Source organism: Glycine max, chromosome 16, assembly GCF_000004515.6.
Source record: "Glycine max cultivar Williams 82 chromosome 16, Glycine_max_v4.0, whole genome shotgun sequence".
NCBI lineage: Eukaryota > Viridiplantae > Streptophyta > Magnoliopsida > Fabales > Fabaceae > Glycine > Glycine max.
The window spans coordinates 32,160,656-32,184,846 of NC_038252.2; the positions used below are offsets into that span (position 1 = coordinate 32,160,656).

Below are 24,191 nucleotides of genomic sequence, written 5' to 3' on the forward strand. Positions count from 1 at the left end.
ATATTCAAATTGATTAATTGAAAAGCTTTAAGCTGAGGAGATAGATACCTCTGCTGTGTGCTTTCTTCTAAAACAGTTAAAATAGTCTTCGAACTAAGCATGAGTAATCTCTGTCATGTCCTTCATCGCAAGAGATGAGCTTTTTTACCAATTAGGGATAAAAAAAAATTTATTTTTTCAATCGGAGGTATATTTTAAAAGATAATCCAAAACGAGATAAGTCTTAATAGGTGTTACGATTTCTAATTCAAAAGTTGTATCACCCGTTATGACTTGTTATTTTTTTTTTAATTTTTTAACTAAAGTCGTTCAATGTAAATCTTATTTTTTTTATGATTTTAAAGTCGTATTTTTTTTATTTTTTAAAACAAAAATCGTATTTTGTTTTACTACTTTAAAGGTTTTTTACTTTTATTAATAGATTATTTAAACTTTAAATAAAAAATATTCAAAATAAATTATATTAAAAAAATATATAACATGTTTTAAATAATGAAACATTAAAATAAAATAATAACATATCAAATAAAATCACAAAAAATATATTAATAAAATCAACTTAATATTATTTATTATATATTTAAATATATATTTTTTAACCTTTTTATTTAAAATAAAAATAAAACCGTAAACAATATTAAACTTAAAAAAAAACATTTACAAAAATAAAAAGAAATAGGTTAACAAAACAAAAACACGTCTACAGATAGTAAAAAAAAGTTTAAAAACCAAAATTTTCACTTTGAAGTCGTATATCTTTCAAAAATAAAATAGTTTTATGAACAAAATACGACTTGCATGTTAAAAAACAAAAAATAATAGTATCACTTTAAAGTTGTAAAAAAAATTTATACTGATATATTTTTATGACTTTAGTTGAAAAATAAAAAAAAATAACAAGACGTAATAGGTAAGTTAGAAGTCATAAATTCTGTTACGCTAAAAAAATTGGTTTTTACCCCTAATTGGTCAAAAAGCCCAAGAGATGCGTCCGTGGCTACAACCGAAGCTGAATAAATAGTCAGAACAACATTCGTTAGGGAACCAATAAGAGGCTTACTAGTAGTTCTTAATTTGAAGGGCTTCTAAAAAAGAGTTTTCATATTCAAGAAACTGAAAGTGGTGTAGTCACTTTTTTCCTACGGATAGTCTAATCAATTAGCCTCACATGTCCTCCTCTATCATTCTCACATTTTTTTCATGTAATATATATATATATATATATATATATATATATATATATATATATATATATAAAATGTTTGACATCTCTCTCAATTACCATTCCTGAAAAATACTATTTGATTTTCCTTATTGGAAAAAACCTGGGCCTTACAATAGAATGGTGGCAGATTCAATTAGATCGATCTTGAAAAGAAAAATTATTTCATCCATTTATTTTGACTTTTTAAATTAATCATTCAATTGATTTTATTTAAAATTTTAATCTAATAGGATTCAATTTGATCTAACATGATGTAATTTTGATTCGATTGATTTTTTGATTTAATTATACTTTTATTTTTTGATAAAATATTAAATAAATGATAATATATATAAGAGATATAATACAAATTAATGTAAAATATCAAATATTTTATTTACATACCATTATATAATTAATTATAGGCTTAAATATATTTTTTTCCCTCTATTTTACTTAATTTGTAATATTGGTTCCTTTATTTTACAATTGAGATAATTGATCTCTTATTTAAAAAAAAATCTACAAATTTAGTCCCTTATTTTAAAATATAAATATTTGATTCTCATGTTTTAGAAAATTTTTAATTTTAGTTCTCATAATTTAGAAAATCTACAATTTGTGTTTAATATTTAATTTTACCTACACTTTATTTTTTTATTTTTTAATTTATAATTAGTTAAATTATTTTTTGATGATATCTTAAATGAATATAATAGGGTTACGATTCTATTGGACAAAAAAAAAGTAGACAAAATTAAAATTTTTACTAAAATTGCATATTTTTTAAATTGAAGAGCCAAAGGTCTTAATTTTAAAATGAAGGGATTAAAATTATGGATTAAACATGTGAATACCCAATTTTATTCTAGTGTATTTTTATATTTTAAATAAAATGTATTAAAAAAAATTTGAAAAAAAAAAGAGAAATAATAGAAGATATGGTAACTACAAGAAGACTTGTTTCACGAGAACAGTTGCACTATAGCAATGCCATTCAACTGAAAAAAAAAAAAAAAAAAAGTGGTTACCTAAAGATAAGCTATCAAGTCAAATTTAGGGGATAAACATAATCACAGCTGAATATCTCAATTTTATTGTTAGCGCATTGTCCTCTACTAGTTCATGCCTCAAATCGGAGCAAACTCAGCTTTGATCTCTGTTTCACATAAACCAACCGAACAAACACAATCCATTCAACACAACAATGTCATTCTCATTCTCATTGTTAAGAAGGTTAAGCTCTTCTCCCTCTCTTTCCATTCCCAACTTTCCTCATTTTCTTCCAAACCCCACTTCCACTCTTTCCTTTCACTCCCAGACTCCATCCACTGAAAATGTTGTTGATGATGCCTTTTTCCCAGTTCAATCGCATGCTCCTTGTGCGTCATATCCCACCATCATCGAATTTAACAGGATTTTAGGATCCCTTGTAAAGATGAAGCATTATCCTACTGTCAATTCTCCCTTTCTAGACAAATGGAAGTCAAAGGAATTAAGCCAAATCTTGTTACTTTGAGCATCCTCATCAATTGTTTCTGCCACTTGGGCCAAATGGCCTTTTCTTTTTCTGTATTGGGCAAAATTCTAAAATTAGGTTATCAGCCGGATACCATAACCTTGAATACACTCCTGAGAGGTCTATGTCTCAAGGGTGAGGTCAAGAAATCACTGCACTTTCATGACAAGGTCGTAGCACAAGGATTTCAGATGAACCAGGTTAGTTATGGGACCCTGCTCGATGGACTATGTAAGATAGGAGAGACGAGATGTGCCATCAAGTTGCTGAGAATGATTGAAGACAGATCAACTAGGCCTGATGTGGTAATGTACAACATCATCATTGATGGCTTATGCAAAGATAAACTTGTAGACGAGGCTTGTGATTTTTATTCTGAAATGAATGCTAGAGGAATTTTTCCTAATGTTATCACTTACAATACTCTAATATGTGGCTTTTGCCTTGCGGGTCAGTTGATGGGAGCATTCATTTTATTAAATGAAATGATACTGAAGAACATCAATCCAGATGTTTATACCTATAATACATTGATTGATGCATTATGTAAAGAAGGAAAAGTGAAAGAAACAAAAAAACTATTAGCTGTGATGACGAAAGAAGGGGTAAAACCTGATGTTGTTTCTTATAATACTTTAATGGATGGGTATTGTTTAATTGGTGAAGTGCATAATGCAAAACAGATATTCCACACTCTGATCCAGAGGGGAGTAAATCCTGATGTTTACAGCTACAGTACAATGATTAATGGATTATGTAAGTGTAAAATGGTCGATGAGGCCATGAATCTCCTAAGAGGAATGCTGCATAAAAATATGGTTCCTAACACAGTGACGTACAATTCTCTTATTGATGGTTTGTGTAAATCAGGGAGAATTACTTCTGCTTTGGATCTTATGAAGGAGATGCACCACAAAGGTCAACCAGCTGATGTAGTCACCTACAATTCCTTATTAGATGGTTTACGCAAAAGCCAAAACCTTGACAAGGCAACTGCACTATTCATGAAAATGAAGAAATGGGGAATTCAGCCAAATAAGTACACATACACGGCACTTATTGATGGATTATGTAAAGGTGGAAGACTTAAGAATGCACAAAAGCTTTTTCAACATCTCTTGGTTAAAGGCTGTTGTATAGATGTCTGGACATATAATGTCATGATCAGTGGGCTTTGTAAAGAGGACATGTTTGATGAAGCTTTGGCCATGAAGTCAAAAATGGAAGACAATGGTTGCATCCCTAATGCTGTAACTTTTGACATCATTATTCGTTCTCTTTTTGAGAAGGATGAGAATGATAAGGCCGAGAAACTTCTCCATGAAATGATTGCTAAAGGCCTATTGTAGTAAGAATAATCCTAGGTAAGATGCTTTCCAACTAGAATTTAATTTATTGTGCATTTTGATGGTGATCGATCCATGTTTATTTTGTTTCAAAGACTATGCTATGGAGATTTCATTTGATTAAAAGCCACATGCTGTTTCATTTATTTTGGTATTGTAACAATAAGATGTGTTGATTTTTTTCTGAGTCTTGACATAACTACAATTTTCCTTTCCAGTGTACTGTCTACCTCTCTCGTCTACTTCTGAGGATTTGTTTTTTTGCAGAGAAGGAAGAGTTAAAACCTAAAGCCTTTTTGTTTGCATCATATGAGTTGTCTTTGGTTTTAAAGTTGCTGATGTTTTCCTCCAGGTCATTGCTGATAAATTAATGGGAGCTTCTTGAAAGAACAGAGCATATTTTGTGAGTGACAGTTTTGCCATGTGTCACCCATTCCAACTGTCCTTTACTTGAGAATATAATTGAAATGTATGATTTTGAATCGATTCACCCAATTAACTGTGAAATCTAATATAATTTCGTTGCACTTTGATTTTATTTTCAATTGACTGCAGTTGAACAAATCTATACTCACATCACAGGTGATGTAGTCACCTACACTTCCTTATTAGATGGTTTATGCAAAAACCAAAACCTTGACAAGGCAACTGCACTATTCATGAAAATGGAGGAACGGGGAATTCAGCCAGATATGTACACATACACGGCACTTATTGATGGATTATGTAAAGGTGGAAGACTTAATAATGCACAAGAACTTTTTCAACATCTCTTGGTTAAAGGCTATTGTATAAATGTCTGAACATATACTGTCATGATCAGTGGGCTTTGTAAAGAGGGCATGTTTGATGAAGCTTTGGCAATTAAGTCAACAATGGAAGACAATGGTTGCATCCCTAATGCTGTAACTTTTGAAATCATTATTCGTTCTCTTTTTGAGAAGGATGAGAATGATAAGGCCGAGAAACTTCTTCATGGAATGATTGCTAAAGGCCTATTACATTTTAGGAATTTTCATGGTGAGCACCAATGTTTATTGCGTTTGATTGGTTCATAGATTATGCTATGGACATTTCATTTGATTAAAAATCATAAATTGGCTAATTTATTTTGGTATTGTAACAATAACTTTCATTAATTTTTTTATTTATTGTTTTAATGTTGTCATAACTCATACCTACACTTTTTCTTCCTAGTGTACTGTCGTCTTCCTGTCTCAGTCTACTTTTAAGGTTTTGTTCAGTCACTGTTAATTCTTAATGTTTCAGATAACAAACCAAGCTGAAGCAGACATATTATTTGAAATGCCTTAACTTTTATAGTTGACTCCATATTATAGAAAGTATAACTGAATTCTGTTTTTATCTGTTTATTTCCCTGGTCTTTTTGTAGAAATAAAAGATTTTAAAACCTACAGCTTCTTGAAAGGACAGAACTTATTTTGGTTGTACTCATTCCGGATTGTGCATTCCCATGAGTAATTTGTTGCGGCTGGTTTCTTGTACTTTTTATGGTCTTACAAGGCCTCACTGCTTCAATGTTGTGAGTGACAATTTTGCCGTGTGTCACCCATTCCAACTGTCCTTGAGAATATAATTGAAATGTATGATTTTGAATCGATCCACCCAATTAATTGAAATCTAATATAGTTTTGTTGTGCTTTGACTTCTATTTTCACTTGACTGCAGTTGAACCGTGTTATGTTGTGCTCTAAAATGTACCCTACATAAGCTGGAAAAAAAAAATACTGAATTAAGAGTACGTGCTAAATCTTAAACATTTCAGATTGTTATTTCCCATTACTTTCTCATTTCTATGGAGTAATATATGATAAAGTTTTGACTTCTTGGTTTATTATAGTAGCAGAACTACCTCAGCACTGGAGGAGTGATTGCACTAGTAGAAATAGGAAGTACAATACTGCCAAGTTTGAGCATCACAAATGAACCGCCAAGATATGATCACATTGGAACAATGTCTTCTATTTGGTGTTATATCCTCTTAGGAATGTCACATGCACCTTGGTTAGTGTTTTAAATTAATTCTGGAAAAAAGTGTCTTTAAAACAAAGAAATTGAGCAAAACTAGTTACGATTATGCAGAGAGAAACAAGATAGCCTACTCTAAATTAGAAAGTATTGCAATAATGTAAGAGCAGTGCTTGCTCAAGCCAAGGATAATTCCTATGGCCACAGATATAGCTTCCATGGAGACTTAAAAGTTACAATTGCTCTCGTTATTAATTTCTTGAAAAGAAAATCTGACATGAAAGTGAGCATTATCAACAGGAAGAGGATCCAAGTTGGAACAGGAGAGTGACTATGGCTGCGACGATGCAGAATATCGATTTCGTTCATGGGAGAGAAATAGCACAACAAAAAGAGTTGCCGAAGAGGTCACATGTGAATCTTTAGTTGTTTAATACAACCCATTAGTTTAAAGTTTAAGAAGTTACTTTTAATCTGCATCTTATTTTATCTCAAATGAATGACTCATATTAGAAAACAAAAGATCCACATGTTATGTCATTGTGTATATTTGTTTTAATTAATCACGATTCCATTTTTTCTTACCCCGTGTAAGAATTCCAAATTTCCAACGAATAATAACTTAATTAACGTTGATATAAAAAAAGTCTCCCGAAATACATAATTTCCTCCGAGGCCTAGTAGCGAGTGCAATTGTAAGTCACCAAGAAACAGATTGCAAGAACAGAGGTTTATCTAAAAATATATAATTTGATAAGGGTCCGAAGCAGTTCAGATCCAAAGAGAATCCTAAAACAGAGGTTTTCCCAACTTTGAATTAGTTCACTTTAAGATCCATGATAAAAAAAACCTAGCTTTGAATAATTAACCTAATGTTTGGATTTGAATTTCTTTTGTGTTCTTTCAGTAACGTGTAATTCATTTGAAACACATTCATAGACATTTTTTCAAATAACATGTTGAATTTGTGAGAAGGGTTTGCCTTCCGGCGTTAGCAACACAATCAGATAATAACTTGGAACAATCAGATCGACCAAAGTTTCATCGAAGTACATGCTTGGGACAGTTGAAACCAGTAATTGAACTAAACTGACGTTGAATTGACTTATAACTGAAGCTATGAACCAAAATGAGAATTACTTCTAAATTAATAATTAACTGAACTGTGAATTAAAATGAGAATTGTTTCTTAAAAAACACTTAAATCACATGATAACGTTTATTCTCAAATTGTGTCCATGTCATAGTTTGAAACAGTTCAGAATAATTTAGAATGCAACTCATTATGGTGAAACCTATATCTCTAAATAAATGCATAGGCATGGGTCACTTCATTTCACAGAAATCTCAAAGTTCAACCAAGAAATTGATTGAATATTACTATTTCATAAGAAAAGCTACGTACAAATTAAAGAGAATGGCCAAAAAAACAAGTGCAATGAATTTAGCATTCATTTTAATATTATTGTGTGCATCAAACGTGTTTGTTTGTAGGGGAGAATGGGAGCCAACTTGGAGCAGTAGAGCTGCAGAAGAAGCAGAGGCTGTGGCAGCCATACCATGCTCAGGACATGGAAGAGTCTACTTAGATGGTCTTATTCTAAAAGGCCATGAACCTGTTTGTGAGTGCAATCCATGCTATGGTGGATCTGATTGCTCCAAGTTGTTATCTGATTGTGCTGCTAATGCTGCAGGGTAAATCCTTCTCATAATTTCAATCTACTAACTGCTAATGAATTTAACCTTTGGTCTTAGTATTGCAATAGTAGTCTATAGCTCATTTGTTATCTTGGCTATCTATGAAGTTTTGTTAAATGGTTGTTTTAATTTGGGCATTTGATATATTTTTCCTTTTCAGGAATCATATTGGATTAACATTTTCTATTAAGTATATTAATGTTATAAAATATTTTAATTTAAGAATAGTTTTTTTTTTGGCACATAACTTAAAACATTGTTGAAAAATAATCATGTTCATTTTAATATTTTTAAAATATAACTAATGTTGTGGTTAGTTTATATATATTAAATTATATGCAATAATCTTGCTAATTAAATTTTTAATTAGATGATATATATATATATATATATATATATATATATATATATCATCTAATTAAAAATTTAATTAGCATTCAAGATTATTGCATATAATTTAATAATTATTTATTTTAAAATTTACAAAAAATTAAAGGCTTAAATATATTTTTAGTTTTATTTTTTGATTTTTCATCCGATTAGTAATAAATTTTTATCGACTTTTACCTCTTATATTTATTTATTTATATTTTGAATCTCCTCCTTGTCATTATATTAACTTTCGTTTTACCAGTGATCATTTGATGAAAAAATATACCAGCAGTTGTCATAGAAAAAATCAAAGAACCAAAAGAAAAATTCAAAAATATTTTCAGAATCACTGAAAATGACGAACACAATGACAAAGAGGAAATACAAAATAAAAAAAATATTTTTCAGATATTAAAAAAATACTTAAATAATCAACACATGTTACGACTTGTTATTTTTTAAATTTTTTTAACTGAAATCATTCCGTGAAAATCTTATTTCTTTTATGACTTTAAAGTCGTATTATTTTTTTTTTGTTTTTTAAAATGAAAGTCATATTTTATTTTACGACTTTAAAAGTTTTTTATTTTTATTGATAGATAATTTAAACTTTAAATAAAAAAATATTTAAAGTAAACTATATTAAAAAAATATATAACATGTTTTAAATAATAAAACATTAAAATAAAATAATAACATATAACATAAAATCACAAAAAATATATTAATAAAATTAACTTAATATTATTTATTATATATTTAAATATATTTTTTAAACTTTTTTATTTAAAATAAAAATAAAACTATAAACAATATTAAACTCAAAAGAAAAAACACATTTATGAAAATAAAAAGAAATAGGTTAACAAATGTCTAGAAATAGTAAAAAAGCAATTAAAAAATCAGATTTTTCACTTTGAAGTCATAAACCTTTAAAAAAGAATAAAATAATTTTATAACTTTAAAGTCGTAAAATAAAATACGACTTCCATGGTAAAAAACAAAAACTAATAGTACAACTTTAAAGTTGTAAAAAAAGAAAGATTTGTACTCAAGTTGTAAATATTTTTACAACTTCAATAACAAGTCGTAACAGTTATTACGACTTCTAAGGTTACTGCTTATCGTGTTTTGAGTAATTTCTTTAAATATATCAAAAATTGAAAAAAAAATTTACCCCTAATTGGTCAACAAGCCCAAGAGATGCGTCCGTGGCTACAACCGAAGCTGAATAAATAGTCAGAACAACAATGTAATTAACAACATTCGTTAGGGAACCAATAAGAGGCTAACAGAAAACAGAGGTGTGGTCAGATATCGAGAAATGTGCCCTGCACAGTCGAAGCAGGTTTATATAGTTCTGGGAAGGAAGAAACTACTACTACTTCTTAATTTGAAGAGCTTCTAAAAAAGAGTTTTCAAATTCAAGAAACTGAAAGTGGTGTGTAGTCACTTTTTTTCCTACGGATAGTCTGTCTAATCAATTAGCTGATTTCATTGGACAAATTATTGTAGGTGGGTAGCCCCACATGTCCTCCTCTATGATATGTTTGACATCTGTCTCAACTACCATTCCTGTGAATGGGATTATTTATCTGAAGACAGCGAAGCCTAAGAAAAAGAAAGCTCTCTGTGAAGAATGGTGCAATTGTGTGCCGAATTCAGGTAATGCTTTGTAAATTTGGATGTGAAATTTGCAGAAGAAAAATTTCACCTTGTTTTTTAGTTTTTTGCACATTGCACTTTATAAACACCTGGATGTTCCAATTCCGTTGGGAGCAAAAACTACCGTCATAAAAAAGGGCGTACACTGCACAGCATGATGAGTTGAACTAACGTGACAACCCAAAATACAGAAAGAACTTTTGGCACAACACAATCTCTAATAATTTCAAGCAAGCAGAATCTATTAGCAGAAACAAAAACTTTGGAATTCACAAACAAGAAATGTAGACAAATTAAGACTTGGTGTACACTCCTTGTACTTGGAATTAATGATGTGTAGTCCATTCAAAAACCAATAAGCTAAATCAAAATGTAAAAAATACATATACACATGATGGCATTACCTCTTCAGTAAGATAGCACAGCACTTGGTGTTTGTTCAGTAAAACTAAGCTCTCAGAATAATAAGCTGAATAAAGATTGTGTCCACTCCATATTTAAGATCCGTAAATCTTATCCTCTCCATGTCCAGTGACCAACGAAAACAGATGTCCCTTTCCCGCCTCATTCATGGCCAGCAACACCTCTCCGTTGTTCCTCACACACAATGCTGACAGTGGAGCTGTTGCATCATTGATCATCGTCCCGAAAGGCAGTGCTTCCAACCAAAATTCGCTTGGATTAAAGGCAAATACCTTGTTCCAAGACTCCACTACACCGTACTTTTTCATCACTTAAACAGAAGGGTTGCAGATGATTATTAGATATTTGCACACTCCAGGGTAGCAATGCAAAGAGGCCATCGCAAATAGCAACCTCGGAGAATTGGTGACTGGGGATGGAGGGAAGGCGGAGGATAGATGGGTAGGTGAGAAACGGGTCGTCGTGGCGGAGAAAATAGCGAAGGAGGAGAAGGGAGGGGGAGTGGATATGGTGGAGATGAAGGAAGGGTGTGTGATGAGGGACTTCCATGACTTGCATACAGTTGTGCATTTCAAAAGGGTTTTTGCTGGAAGTCTGTGAAGGATTTCCCCCAAGATTTCATCATGGAACAAGTTACCTTTTGGCCTGGAAATTATGGATTCCATTCATTCATTGGATCCTAAACTAGAACATTATTAGAATACAAATAAAGCATCATATGTGTGAGAATACACACATTTCAATAAACTCTTCAAACACAACGAAGGAATTGAAGAAAATATAAGGCAGAGGCCACAAGGAGTGTGGGGGTGTTGGCACACATGAAGGGGAGAAAAACCTTGGTAGAGAGGGCCATAGAGGGGTGTGGCACCTGCTATACTCGTGTGGCGTGCATCACTCCTTGTTTCGGTTATTTTTTATATTTTGTTTGGAGTTGGATTTGAACCTTTTTTATCCCTTAGATATAAATAAACTCTCTTAAGGGTTAGGAAAAGTTCCTGAAACTCTTTTGTTCGTAGCGACTTAGGTTTGAGAATTGTGACTTTTTCATACAATTCTTTTTGGTTTTGATTCCTTTGTTTATGTTATTTTGGGTACTACCATGCCTATGTTAGTAGAATCCTGTTTTCTAGGATTGGGCTGGGCTAGCTTAGTTATTTGACCTAATTGCACTGTTTTATATTTATTTGAATTTTTCAAATGATTCTTTTCTTATTAATCTTATCTATATGAGATGTTTGATCACCATTTTACCATAATTTTAGATGCTTAGGAAAGAATTGAGAGTTGAACTTAATTGTTTGAATTATAAGAAAAGGACTTAAACTTTAATTAATGAGGGTAGGTTTAACAATTATATCTGCATGTATATCATTTATATATTTTTTTAATAAATGAGATTTATTAATATTTAAATACTAAAGATCATTACAAAATATTAGTCTATTAAGATTATTGACATCTTATTCAAAATAATTTTATGATAACAAATAATTAAAATTAACATTATAAAACATTTATATTTCATTATCACAATCTCTATTTCTATAATGATAACAAGTTATCAACTTAAAAATCAAAAAATTTATCAAATTAATATTTTCATAAAATAATAAATATAATAATGAAAAAGAATAATATTTTATTAAAATTAAAATTGATCATATATAATAGATCAAATCTTACACCGACACATTTATTCATAATTAGTGGTGTACATTTATTCAAGTTACCTTGATGGGTCATATTTAGCATGACACAACTATTTTTTCTCAATGTAGGCCATCAGACTTTATTCAACAAGCATGTTCCCAACGCATGTGCAGATATTTTGATAATCTGACTGTGATTGTGACCTTTATTTAGGTTTCAATATGCAAACTCCTCACAATTAAATGGAAGCTGGGTTGGATTCCCATTCCTTTGCAACAAGACTTCTGAGCTTATTTGTTAGTATCTCAAAATCATCTTGGCTCTTAATAAGACTGAGACGCACGTAACGTTCATCTGCACTAAAGTTACTTCCTTTACGGCCAATGATGCCAGCAGCTTTTAGGGTTTCATAGCAATTCATGTCTTGTTGTCTCTCACACTTCAACCAAGCGTACGCTGTGAAACCAAATTGTTATCTAAACAAGGGAGAAAACTGCATATATTTACTCAACTTTTTATTGGGCTGGTGAAGTTAGACGGCAATTAATCAATTCTTCATAAAATTGATGAAATAAATGGCGTAAGGCACAATCAAAGTTAAAATGGTTAGGAACAAATGTAGTATTTATACACATAATTAAAAAAACGATAAAACCTAAAAATGTGATCAGAAATTGACATTTACCTGGTGAAGGATCTCTGACCCTCTTGAAAAAGGTACAGTACTGGGGAGACAATTTCTGTAGAGAAAATCGTTTTGATTTATATATGATTTGTTTCAACCTTATCCAACGATCTCTCATTGTTGAATATGTAAATTGAAATATTTCTTTTCCATCTCCCTCAGTAGCCACGTCCAAAAGCTTTAAAACTCTCAGCTGAACGTCACGGGAAACTCCCATGGCGCTCAATCTCAAATATATCATCATCTTTTGGTATACTGCCTCATCCTTTATTATTGCCCATCTGTTAGAAAATCACAATATATAACACTTATGTGTTACTTATTAGTTGATAAAAATAGAGTTTAATTTTGATCTGAAAGTGTTACACTCACTTTATATTATCAACAATATTTATCTGAAAAGAAAAGTAATTCATGATTCTAAGTAAATGTTGACTTTAATTTTGATCTGAAAGTTTTACATGCACTGGCCGAATTCAAATTAAATATAGAACATTTTTTATCCTTAAATTTCATATATTTATGAAGATAAGATCGATCGAAAGCCAACAAATTCTTGACCATACATAGGGCACCTCAGCTCCAATATAAGTGATTCAGGCTCTCTAACAACTTGTATGAGTTCTCAAATTCTCAGGTAATCTTTAAAGTTATAACTGTTATTTTATGCCAATCTATATATTCCAAAACGAATAATCATAAAAAATACAAACTTTATATTAAGAGGCAAAAAAAAAGTCTTCAACGGAGTTATAATTCATTAATCTTAATCACATTAAATTAATTATGTAATTAGCACGATGAAAGTTTCATAGTGATTTATCTCACCCAAATCTACTCCCAGCATGGCCTGTGAGTTTGGAAATTGAAAACAGCATGAGATCGTCATCAGCTGGTGAAGGAATAGCAGTGAAATGTGGCCAATAATAGGCTCGATCATAAATGGTTTTCACATCAGAGCCTTTGAGAATTCCCTTGTTCAACTTTCCATCTGGATTGTTTGGTGAAGTCACAAACTCAATAAATCTGAAGCTGCTATTTGTGTTGTTTTTCCACAAGGATGTGTCTCCTTCATAACTAAAATCCCTAGAATTAAAAAATTGCGTTTGTTCTCTATAGAGCTGTGTCAAAGAGTTTAGCATAATTTATGTCATCTATCTATCTATCTAATTTCATAAACATATAAATAAATGTATACATAACCAAAAGTATTAGAAAAACCTAGTTATAGTTTCTTAAGCGTTGCTATTCTGTGATTTATAAGATAAATGCTTGTATTAAGAGGTTAACATAAATGATCGAGATAAACAAAACTATCATTTTAATTTTAAAACAACAGCAAAACTACACTTAAAGAACTACATCTAAGTTTTGTTTAAATAAGTATTTTATTGAAACTTACATATTGGCGAAGAGAAAAAGAAGGAAAAAGAAATAATATGGGACCGTGGCTAAGTATTAATTAATGGAACTCACCGGGTAATATGGTGCTGTGGCTACCACTTTTGCTGGAGACATTGATGGGTCGGGAGACAAGGCATAAACAGCAGCATTGAGAAGTTGAGTTGAGCCACTTCCAAATACGATGTACTTTCCTTCGGTGATTGCATTCCCAACGATGCCATGAACTTTTTTTATGTACTCAACCAATAGTTGTGAGATGACTGATCCATCGCTATAAGAATAACTCATTCTATGCCATCCTGATACTAGAATGGCACTACTTGCTGCATGTTGCATCCAAAATGGCTCCATAAAATATGGATCACCACTGCAATAAACATATTCAATCAATTTTATCAGTTAAAAAAACTATATATATATATATATATATATATATATATATATATATATATATATATTTGTGCACCTATATCTATCTCAACTGAGAACTAAAAATTATCCTATCTAGATACGGAGATTCCTTTGGGACATTAACTTCTCTTAACATATATATTTTTACATATATACATATGAATTAAACTTTTGATCACTTATTTAAAGGGTAAGATTATTTAATATTGGTGACCGAAAATAATATTAAATCGAGGTGATCTAAATGGTTTGTTGACAAAGATTATATTTTGTTACTCTTGTTTAATTTTTTTTATGTGATTTTAAATTTTGCGGGATAAATTTATACATTACAATGTTAATATTTAATTTTACTTAACTAATTTAAGTAGTACTGGATAGGTAGCATTAATATTATGTTAATTAATTAATGATCTCTAATGTTAAACGTTTAGATGAACCATTTAATATATAAAATAGGTGCAGGTCATTTATCATCCAATGATACTCAAAATATTCAGCTCTTTTAATATCTTTGACTTTCTAATGATGCAAGATATTTACCTAATCCCTATGACTTCCATTAAACAATATTATATCAACTTCCCTGGAAGGTAAAAAAAAATAAAATCAACATGTCCAAAACTATTGCAATGTTAAGACCATGGTTGAATTAGCAGTTAATAGATTATTGAATTTATGAGAAAGCTAGGATTACCCATCAGCGTTGGCAGGACAATCAGATAAAAACTGGGAGCAGTCAGATCCAGCATAGCATGAATTGCATTCACAACGAGACTTATTCATATCTTTAAGAATAAGACCATCTAAGTAGGCTCTTCCATGTCCTGAACATGGTATTGCTGCCACAGCCTCAGCTTCTTCTGCAGCTCTTGTGCTCCAAGTTGGCTCCCATTCTCCCATACATACAAACGTGCTAATTGAGGCACACAATACAATAATAAATTTTAATTTCATTGGACTTTGGACTTGTTCTTTTGGCGATTCTAGTCTTCGTTTCTTTGTGAAATCTTCAAGCAATTTCTTGGTTGCACTTCGAGATTTCTGAAGTGAAGTAGCCATGTTGTCCATGCATTTAGATATAGGTAAAAATTTCAGCTTAATAAGTTTTCAAGAGTAAGGACAAATTAAGACGGTCGAAATATAATGAACTATAGGAGAAAATTGTATTCACATTAATATTTGAAAATTCTTCCCCGTTCCTACCTCATTATTATATAGAGGGATTAAATATGTTTTTTTATTCTGAAAATACACCAAATTTATATGTAGTCCTTTGAATTTTATTCTTTGCATTTAATTTCTAAAATTTTAGAAATATCAGATTATAATTATTTTCCTAACTCAATTTGCTTGTGCAGTTAAATGTGATCATGTGGTCGATCATATCAGTCAGCAATTTTAAAGTTATTTGTGATATGTCATGTAACTAATTAAAAAAATGAAAAACAAAATAAAGCTAACTAATTAAATAGTTAAAAAAAGAATTAGAAAAACAAAATAAAAATGTAATAAAGATAGAAGATTGGAGAAGACTGCACACCAATTGTATGGCTCTGGTATTTCTAAAAGGAGATAAAACCTTAAATCCTAAAACTCAACTTTTTAATTCTCGATTATTGCATATTTTTTTCATGTGATTTAGTGGTTATATTTCACAAGAAAATTTGTAATTGACTTTTCTATAAGATACTATTTTTCAAGTCTGATTGTGTTATAGCTCACTAAAAAAACAAAAATAATATTCAAAGTGATGAATTGAAAAGCTTTAAGCTGAGGAGATAGATACCTCTGCTGCGTGCTTTATTCTGAACTCAAAACTAAAACAGTTAAAATAGTCTTCGAACTAAGCATGAGTTGATAATCTCTGTCATGAATCCGTGGCTACAACCGAAGCTGAATAAATAGTCAGAACAACAATGTAATTAACAACATTCGTTAGGGAACCAATAAGAGGCTTACAGAAAAGAGAGGTGTGGTCTGATATGGAGAAATGTGCCCTGCAGAGTCGAAGGAGGTTTATTTAGTTCTGGGAAGGAAGAAACAAATTATTGTAGCTCACATAATTAATGAGGGTAGGTTTAACAATTATATCAACTGCTTTTTCCTACGGATAGTCTGTCTAATCAATTAGCTGGTTTCATTGGAAGAAATTACTAGTACTTCTTAATTTGAAGAGCTTCTAAAAAAGAGTTTTCAAATTCAAGAAACTGAAAGTGGCGTGTAGTCACTTCTTTTTCCTACGGATAGTCTGCCTAATCAATTAGCTGGCTTCATTGGACAAATTATTGTAGGTGGGTAGCCCTACATGTCCTCCTCTATGATTCTCACATTTTTTTCATGTAATATATATAATATGTTTCACATCTCTCTCAGCTACCATTCCCGTGAACGGAATTATTTGATATAAAAATAGTATTTGATTTTCCTAATTGGAAAAAATCTGGGCCTTACAATAGAATAGTGGCAGATTCAATTAGATCGATCTTGAAAAGAAAAATTATTTCATCCATTTATTTTGACTTTTTAAATTAATCATCTAATTGATTTTGTTTAAAATTTTAATCTAATACAATCCAATTTGATCTAATATGATGTAATTTGGATTGGATTGATTTTTTGATTTAATTATACTTTTATTTTTTGATAAAATATTAAATAAATGATAATATATAATAGATATAATACAAATTAATATAAAATATCATATTTTATTTACATACCATTATATAATTATAGGCTTAAATATAATTTTTGTTTCTCTATTTTACTTAGTTTGTAATATTGGTCCCTTTATTTTACAATTGAGACAATTGATCATCTTATTTTAAAAAATCTATAATTTTAGTCTCTTATTTTAAAATATAAACATTTTGTTCTCATATGTTAGAAAATATGTAGTTTTAGTTCTCCTAATTTAGAAAATCCACAATTTTGTTTTAATATTTAATTTTGTTTATGTTTTATTTCTTCTATTTTTTATTTTATAATTAATTAAATTATTTTTTAATGATATCTTAAATAAATACATTAGGTTTAGGATTTTACTAGAAAAAAAAAACATAGACAAAATTAAAATTTTTACCAAAATTAAAAATTTCCTAAAATTGGAGAATCAAAGATCTCAATTTTAACATGAAGGGATTAAAATTGTGGATCAAACATGTGAATATCCAATTTTATCCTAATGTATTTTTATATTTTAAATAAATAGTATTTAAAAGATTTTTGAAAAAAAAAAAAGAATGATAGAAGATGTGATAGTTACAAGAAGATCGGGTCACGAGAAGATATTTCAATTACACTTTAGCAATGCCATCCAACTGAAAAAAAAGTTGTTACCTAAAGATAAGGTCATAAAATTGCAAGCCTAACAATAAGATCATGTGAAAAAAAAAAAAAAGAAGCCATTATCAGAAGATAAGATCGTAAACTACATGCCTAAAAAATAAGAACATCATGGTACAGTAAAACTCGATACGCTATCTTTAGAATATTTATACCATTTCATTTATTTTATCATTTTTCTTTTGTAATACATATAAAGATAGAAATGTGTGACATTTGTTGATTAATATAAGATACATAACTCTCTCTCTTTCTATTTTCCTTTATTTTTATTAAGTCCATTTTTTTCAGCAATCAAAATTTTATGTCCAACGTTCGTTTTTCTGTACCATTATACAATTTACTTTTTTCTCTTACATGTAAAGTGAGGTGTGTAATGTGATATTATTTGTTTGTATACATAGGAATAGCAAATAGGATATTAGGAATGTTAGTTTTGGTTTTAAGTTTTTCTTTTCTCTTTTATTTTTTTAAATATTTGTTCTATTTTGTGCTTTAATATATGCATGATGTATTGTTTATCTAGGATTGTAATGTTTAGGTGTTTTATTTTGATTTCTAATTTATTTATTTATGAAATAATAAAGAAAGGTTAATAATATTTCATCAATTTAAAAGTTGTCTTATCCCTTTTGGATATTAATTAAAATTTTATCCCATTTGATGATTAAAAAAAAAAAAACATGCTCCCTTTCCATCGTTTCCCCTAGGAGTAGAGAGATAAACTTGGAAAGAGAAAATTAAATGGAAAAAAAGTTAAAAAAATCTCAGCCATCTAATGTTTTAATGAATATATCTAATGGTTGATAATTCTTTCTTATGGTGAAAGACCTACCTCGCTTTCTCAAGCCGTCCATGACAGTGGACAAAGTGTATAAACATAGTCAAAGCTGAGTATCTCAATCTTATTGTTAGCACATTGCCCTCTATCAGTTCATTCCTCAAATCTGAGCAAACTAAGCTTTGATGTCTCTCACATAAACCGATTCAACACAACAATGTCATTTTCATTGTCAAGAAGGTTCAGCTCTTTTCTTTCAAACCTCACTTCCCCTCCTTGCTTTCACTTAGCCTCCCCATTGACAATGACAATGTTGTTGATGATGTGTTCCCCAATTCAATGACATGCTCCTTGTGCGTCATACCCCACCCACCATCTAATTTAACAAGATGTTAGGATCATTTTAAAGATGAAGCATTATCCCACTTGCCATTCTTTTCTTTCTAAACAAATGCATTGTTACTTTGAACATCCTCGTCAATTATTTCATTCCTGTCACCGGGCCAAATGACCTTTTCTTTTTCTGTATTGGAGAAAATTCTAAAATTAGGTGATCAGTCGGATACCATCACCTTTAATGTATTGTTCGAATCTTAGCAACACTTCTGTTATTTTTATATTTTGTTTTTTGAGTTGGATTTGGACCTTTTTAGTACCCTAGATATCAATAAACTCTCTTAAGGGTTAGGAAAAGATCCTGAAATTCTTTTTTTTTTTTATCGTAGCAGCTTAAGTTTGAAGATTATGACTTTCTCTTTCAGGTCTTAATTTCTTTGTTTATGTTGTCTTGGATACTAAATCTGAAATTAAAAAATATATAAATATTAATAAATTAGGCCTAATGATCTTTGATATTTAAAAATTAAAAAATTTCATTAATTAAAAAATATATATAAATTATGTACATTCGTATATGCATGCACATCATATATATATATATATATATATATATATATATATATATATATATATATATATATATATATATATTAACATTAATGATATTTATTAATATTTAAATACTTCCGTTACCTAACGATTTTTACTGCTTGGCACTAGGTTGTTCTGCACATCCACTTCCGTTACCTAACAAATAATTAAATTTAACATTATAAAAAAATTTGTATCTCATTTTCACAACCCTATCTCTATAATGATAAGTTATCAATTTAAAAATCAAGAAATTTATCAAATTAAAAATTTCATAAAATGATAAATATAATAATAAAAAAGAACAATGTTTTATTAAAAATAAAATTAATCATATATATTAGACCGAATCTTCTATCGACATATTTATTTACAACTAGTTGTGTACATTTATTCAAGTTACGTGATTGATCTTGGGGATTAATTTTAAAATATTTGAAAAATAATCTTTATTTTTAATTTAATTATACTTTTATTTTTTGATAAAATATTAAATAAATGATAATATATATAATAGATATAATAAAAATTAATGTAAAATATCAAATGTTTTATTTACATATTGTTATATAACTATAGGCTTAAATATATTTTTTATCCTTTTATTTTACTTAATTTTTAAGATTGATTCCTTTATTTTACAATTGAGACAATTGATCCTCTTAGTTAAAAAAAATCTACAATTTTAGTCCCTTATTTTAAAATATAAATATTTGGTTCTTATATTTTAAAAGATGTGTAGTTTTAGTTTTCGTAATTTAAAAAATCCATAATTTTGATTTAATATTTAATTTTGTCTATGTTTTGTTTCTTTTATTTTTTTACTTTATAATTAATTAAATCATTTTTTAATGATATCTTAAATGAACATAGTAGATTTAGGATTCTATTGGACAAAAAAAAGTAGACAAAATTAAAAATTATACCAAAATTATAAATTTTCTGAAATTGAAGAACCAAAGGTCTCAATTTTAAAATGAAGGGATTAAAATTGTGGATAAAAAATGTGAATATCCAATTTTATCCTTGTGTATTTTTATTTTAAATAAAAAGTATTTATAAAAATTTGAAAAAAAAAAAGAGAAATGATTGAAGATGTGGTAGTTACAAGAAGACTTGATCACGAGAAGATATTTCAATTGCACTAGAGCAATGTCATTCAACTGAAAAAAATAATTGTTACCTAAAGATAAGCTATCACGTCAAATTTAGGGTATAAACATAATCAAGGTTGAATATCTCAATTTTATTGTTAGCCCATTGCCCTCTATCAGTTCATGCCTCGAATAAGCTTTGATCTCTCTCACATAAACCGATTCAACACAACAATGTCATTCTCATTCTCATTGTCAAGAAGGTTAAGCTCTTCTCTCTCTCTTTCCATTCCCAACTTTCCTCCTTTCCTTCCAAACCCCACTTTCCCTCTTTGCTTTCACTCTCAGCCTCCATCCATTGACAATGTTGTTGATGATGTTGTTTCCCAGTTCGACGACATGCTCCTTCTGCGTCATATCCCACCCATTATCGAATTTGGCAAGATTTTAGGATCCCTTGTGAAGATGAAGCATTATCCCACTGTCATTTCCCTTTCTAAACAAATGGAAGCTAAAGGAATTGTGCCAGATCTTGTTACTTTGAGCATCCTCATCAATTGTTTCTGCCACTTGGGCCAAATGGCCTTTTCTTTTTCTGTATTGGGCAAAATTCTAAAATTAGGTTATCAGCCGAATACCATAATCTTGAATACACTCATGAAAGGTCTCTGTCTCAAGGGTGAGGTCAAGAAATCACTGCACTTTCATGACAAGGTCGTAGCACAAGGATTTCAGATGGATCAGGTTAGTTACGGGATCCTACTCAATGGACTATGTAAAATAGGAGAAACGAGATGCGCCATCAAGTTGCTGAGAACGATTGAAGACAGATCAACTAGGCCTGATGTGGTAATGTACAGCACCATCATTGATGGCTTATGCAAAGATAAACTTGTAGACGAGGCTTATGATCTTTATTCTGAAATGAATGCTAGGGGAATTTTTCCTGATGTTATAACTTACACTACTCTAATTTGTGGCTTTTGCCTTGCGGGTCAGTTAATGGAAGCATTTGGTTTATTAAATGAAATGATATTGAAGAACATCAACCCGAATATTTATACCTATAATACATTGATTGATACATTATGTAAAGAAGGAAAGGTGAAAGAAAGCAAAAATTTATTAGCTGTGATGACGAAAAAAGGGGTAAAACCTGATGTTGTTATTTATAGTATTTTAATGGATGGGTATTGTTTAGTTGGTGAAGTGCAGAAGGCAAAACAGATATTCCTCGTTATGGTCCAAACCGGAGTAAATCCTGATGTTTACAGCTACAATATAATTATTAATGGATTATGCAAGGGTAAAAGGGTGGATGAGGCCATGAATCTCCTAAGAGAAATGCTGCATAAAAATATGATTCCTGATACAGTGACGTACAGTTCTCTTATTGATGGTTTGTGTAAATTAGGAAGAATTACTACTATTTTGGATCTTACGAAAGAGATGCACCACAGAGGTCAACCAGCTAATCTAGTCACCTACAATTCCTTATTAGATGGTTTATGCAAAAATCAAAACCTTGACAAGGCAATTGCACTATTCATGAAAATGAAGGAACGGGGAATTCAACCAAATAAGTACACATACACTGCACTTATTGATGGATTATGTAAAGGTGGAAGACTTAAGAAAGGACAAGCACTTTTTCAACATCTCTTGGTTAAAGGCTATTGTATAGATGTCTGGACATATACTGTCATGATCAGTGGGCTTTGTAAAGAGGGCATGTTTGATGAAGCTTTGGCCATGAAGTCAAAAATGGAAGACAATGGTTGCATCCCTAATGCTGTAACTTTTGAAATCATTATTCGTTCTCTTCTTGAGAAGGATGAGAATGATAAGGCCGAGAAACTTCTCCATGAAATGATTGCTAAAGGCCTATTACCTTTTAGGAATTTTCATAGTGAACGATCTTCAGTTACAAATAAAGTTATTGTGAATTTTCATAGTGAGTGACCAATACTATGGACATTTTCATTTGATTAAAAATCATATGCTGGTTAACTTATTTTGGTACTGTAACAATAACTTTCATTTGATTTTTTTATTTATTTTTATTGTTTTAGTGTAGTCATAACTCATACCTACATTTTTTTTTTCCAATGTCTTGTCTACCTGTCTCGTCTACTTTTAAGGTTTTGTTTCCCTCAGGGTTAATTCTTAGTGTTTCAGATAACAAACCAAGCTGAAACAGACACATTATTTGAAATGCCTTAACTTTTATAGTTGACTCTATTTACTCTGATTATAGAAAGTATAACTGAATTCTATTTTTATTTGTTTATTTCCCTCGTCTTTTTGTAGTAAAGGAAGATTTAAAAACTACAGCATATTTGTTTGCATCATCTGAGTAGTCTTAGATTTTAAAGTTGCTTATGTTTTTCTCCAGGTCATTGCTGATAAATTAATGGAAGCTTCTTGAGAGGACAAAACTTATTTTGGTTGTACTCATTCTGGATTATGCGTTCCGGTGAGTAATTTGTTGCGGCTGGTTTCCTGTACTTTTATGGTCTTACAAGGCCTTGCTGCTTCAATGTTGTGAGTGACAATTTTGCCGTGTGTCACCCGTTCCCATGAGTAACATGTACCAGTGTCCATAACGAATCTTGGTGACAAGTTGCATATACTTTTTTTAATTATTAACAGGTGGTTCTAAAAAATTTCCTCATATATTGAGTTTACAACAGGTTATCTTTTATTGTTCTAATTAAGAATTTTCCTTATTGCTTTATGAATATAAAACTCCAACATGTTTCTGTTTTCACTCATTCATCTTCATTCTCTCTATTTCATATGATGAATTTCCTCCTCTCTCACTTCTTTCTTAATCTTATACCTCTTATATTTGATTCTTCATACTTTTTAACTTAAAGAATGACAGTATGAAATTGATGTAGGACATGTGCAGCAGAACTTTAATAAAAAAAATGAAGAAAATGAAAGAGAATTAGATGGACTTGGTGTTTGGTGGGGGCAGCGGTATACTAGTGGAGTATGGAGTAACTATTACTGTTGGTCATTCAATCTATCTATTATAAATTTTCAATCAATATTTGTTGATTGATTATTTTGTTTTTCATGATTTGTCTATGCTCTTATAGGTACAAATTAAACTCCATTTTTTTTATTTGATTGGATTAACAGGTTATAGAGTCTTCTCCAAACATGGTACTCTGATGAATGATTGGGTCAAATAATGATAATACTATACCCAAAAAAAATTTAAAGGTAATAAAGAAGGAAATGCTGGAAACATATCTCTTTTCATATTTTTTATATCCTGAATTTTCTCAATATATCTATTTTATTAAAGGTTTTTTTTATCTCAACTTTCAATAACACATCTTTGGATTTAGTTAGGAACAAATGTATTTTTAATTTTTAATCTAGCACAGTAGTGGTACTAAATAGCGTTTAAAAGCTAAGAGTTAAAGGTATGTATGTTTCTAATGTGGAAATGTATCTTTTACTATAGCTCATGTTATGGTAGAAAAAATTACTTTTAGACATTTACTTACGTCCAATGCCAGTGAGGAGCACGATACAATCATGAGGAGTATTTGGTGCTGGGGAAATTATGTAGGCAATCTATGTAAAGCATGATTTTACTCAGTGAATTAAATGCATTGTATGTATACATGGAGTCGAGTGAGAAAGCATGAA

At 30.1% G+C, this 24,191-nt stretch overlaps 2 protein-coding genes and 1 pseudogene across 4 annotated transcripts; 2 read left to right on the forward strand and 1 right to left on the reverse strand.

Moving 5' to 3' along the window:
* Positions 1 to 2,010: 2,010 nt before the first annotated feature.
* LOC100806750 (putative pentatricopeptide repeat-containing protein At1g12700, mitochondrial) lies at positions 2,011 to 4,719 on the forward strand (annotated as a pseudogene).
* A 7,116-nt stretch (positions 4,720 to 11,835) lies between these two features.
* On the reverse strand, positions 11,836 to 16,574 carry LOC100790143 (tryptophan aminotransferase-related protein 4). 3 transcript variants are annotated; one of them, XM_003548037.5, is made up of 7 exons: positions 16,332 to 16,570; positions 16,159 to 16,253; positions 15,067 to 15,413; positions 14,031 to 14,325; positions 13,383 to 13,675; positions 12,555 to 12,835; positions 11,836 to 12,325 (listed from the first exon to the last, which is right to left on the reverse strand). In XM_003548037.5, the coding sequence occupies exons 3-7, from the start codon at positions 15,324 to 15,326 to the stop codon at positions 12,108 to 12,110; spliced, it is 1,347 nt and encodes a 448-aa protein (XP_003548085.1). In that variant the 5' UTR covers positions 15,327 to 15,413; positions 16,159 to 16,253; positions 16,332 to 16,570; the 3' UTR covers positions 11,836 to 12,107. The 3 variants fall into 3 exon arrangements, with proteins under 3 accessions (XP_003548085.1, XP_006599460.1, XP_014624623.1); XM_006599397.4 differs by having other exon boundaries at positions 16,159 to 16,265; positions 16,332 to 16,568; XM_014769137.3 differs by having other exon boundaries at positions 12,162 to 12,345; positions 16,159 to 16,574.
* Positions 16,575 to 20,391: 3,817 nt separating this feature from the next.
* Positions 20,392 to 22,681, forward strand: LOC100807278 (putative pentatricopeptide repeat-containing protein At1g12700, mitochondrial). The gene is made up of 2 exons (XM_041010530.1): positions 20,392 to 21,764; positions 21,828 to 22,681. The coding sequence occupies exons 1-2, from the start codon at positions 20,706 to 20,708 to the stop codon at positions 22,482 to 22,484; spliced, it is 1,716 nt and encodes a 571-aa protein (XP_040866464.1). The 5' UTR covers positions 20,392 to 20,705; the 3' UTR covers positions 22,485 to 22,681.
* Positions 22,682 to 24,191: the final 1,510 nt, after the last annotated feature.

Coding starts and splice junctions, on each gene's coding strand:
- LOC100790143 (XM_003548037.5), bottom strand. CDS start 15,326: ATGAAATTAAAATTTATTATTGTATTGTGTGCCTCAATTAGCACGTTT. Junction 14,326..15,066: donor TGTCCTGCCAACGCTGATGG/GTAATCCTAGCT, acceptor TGTTTATTGCAG/TGGTGATCCATATTTTATGG. Junction 13,676..14,030: donor CCACAGCACCATATTACCCG/GTGAGTTCCATT, acceptor TCTTTGACACAG/CTCTATAGAGAACAAACGCA.
- LOC100807278 (XM_041010530.1), top strand. CDS start 20,706: ATGCCTCGAATAAGCTTTGATCTCTCTCACATAAACCGATTCAACACA. Junction 21,765..21,827: donor AACAGATATTCCTCGTTATG/GTCCAAACCGGA, acceptor GGATTATGCAAG/GGTAAAAGGGTGGATGAGGC.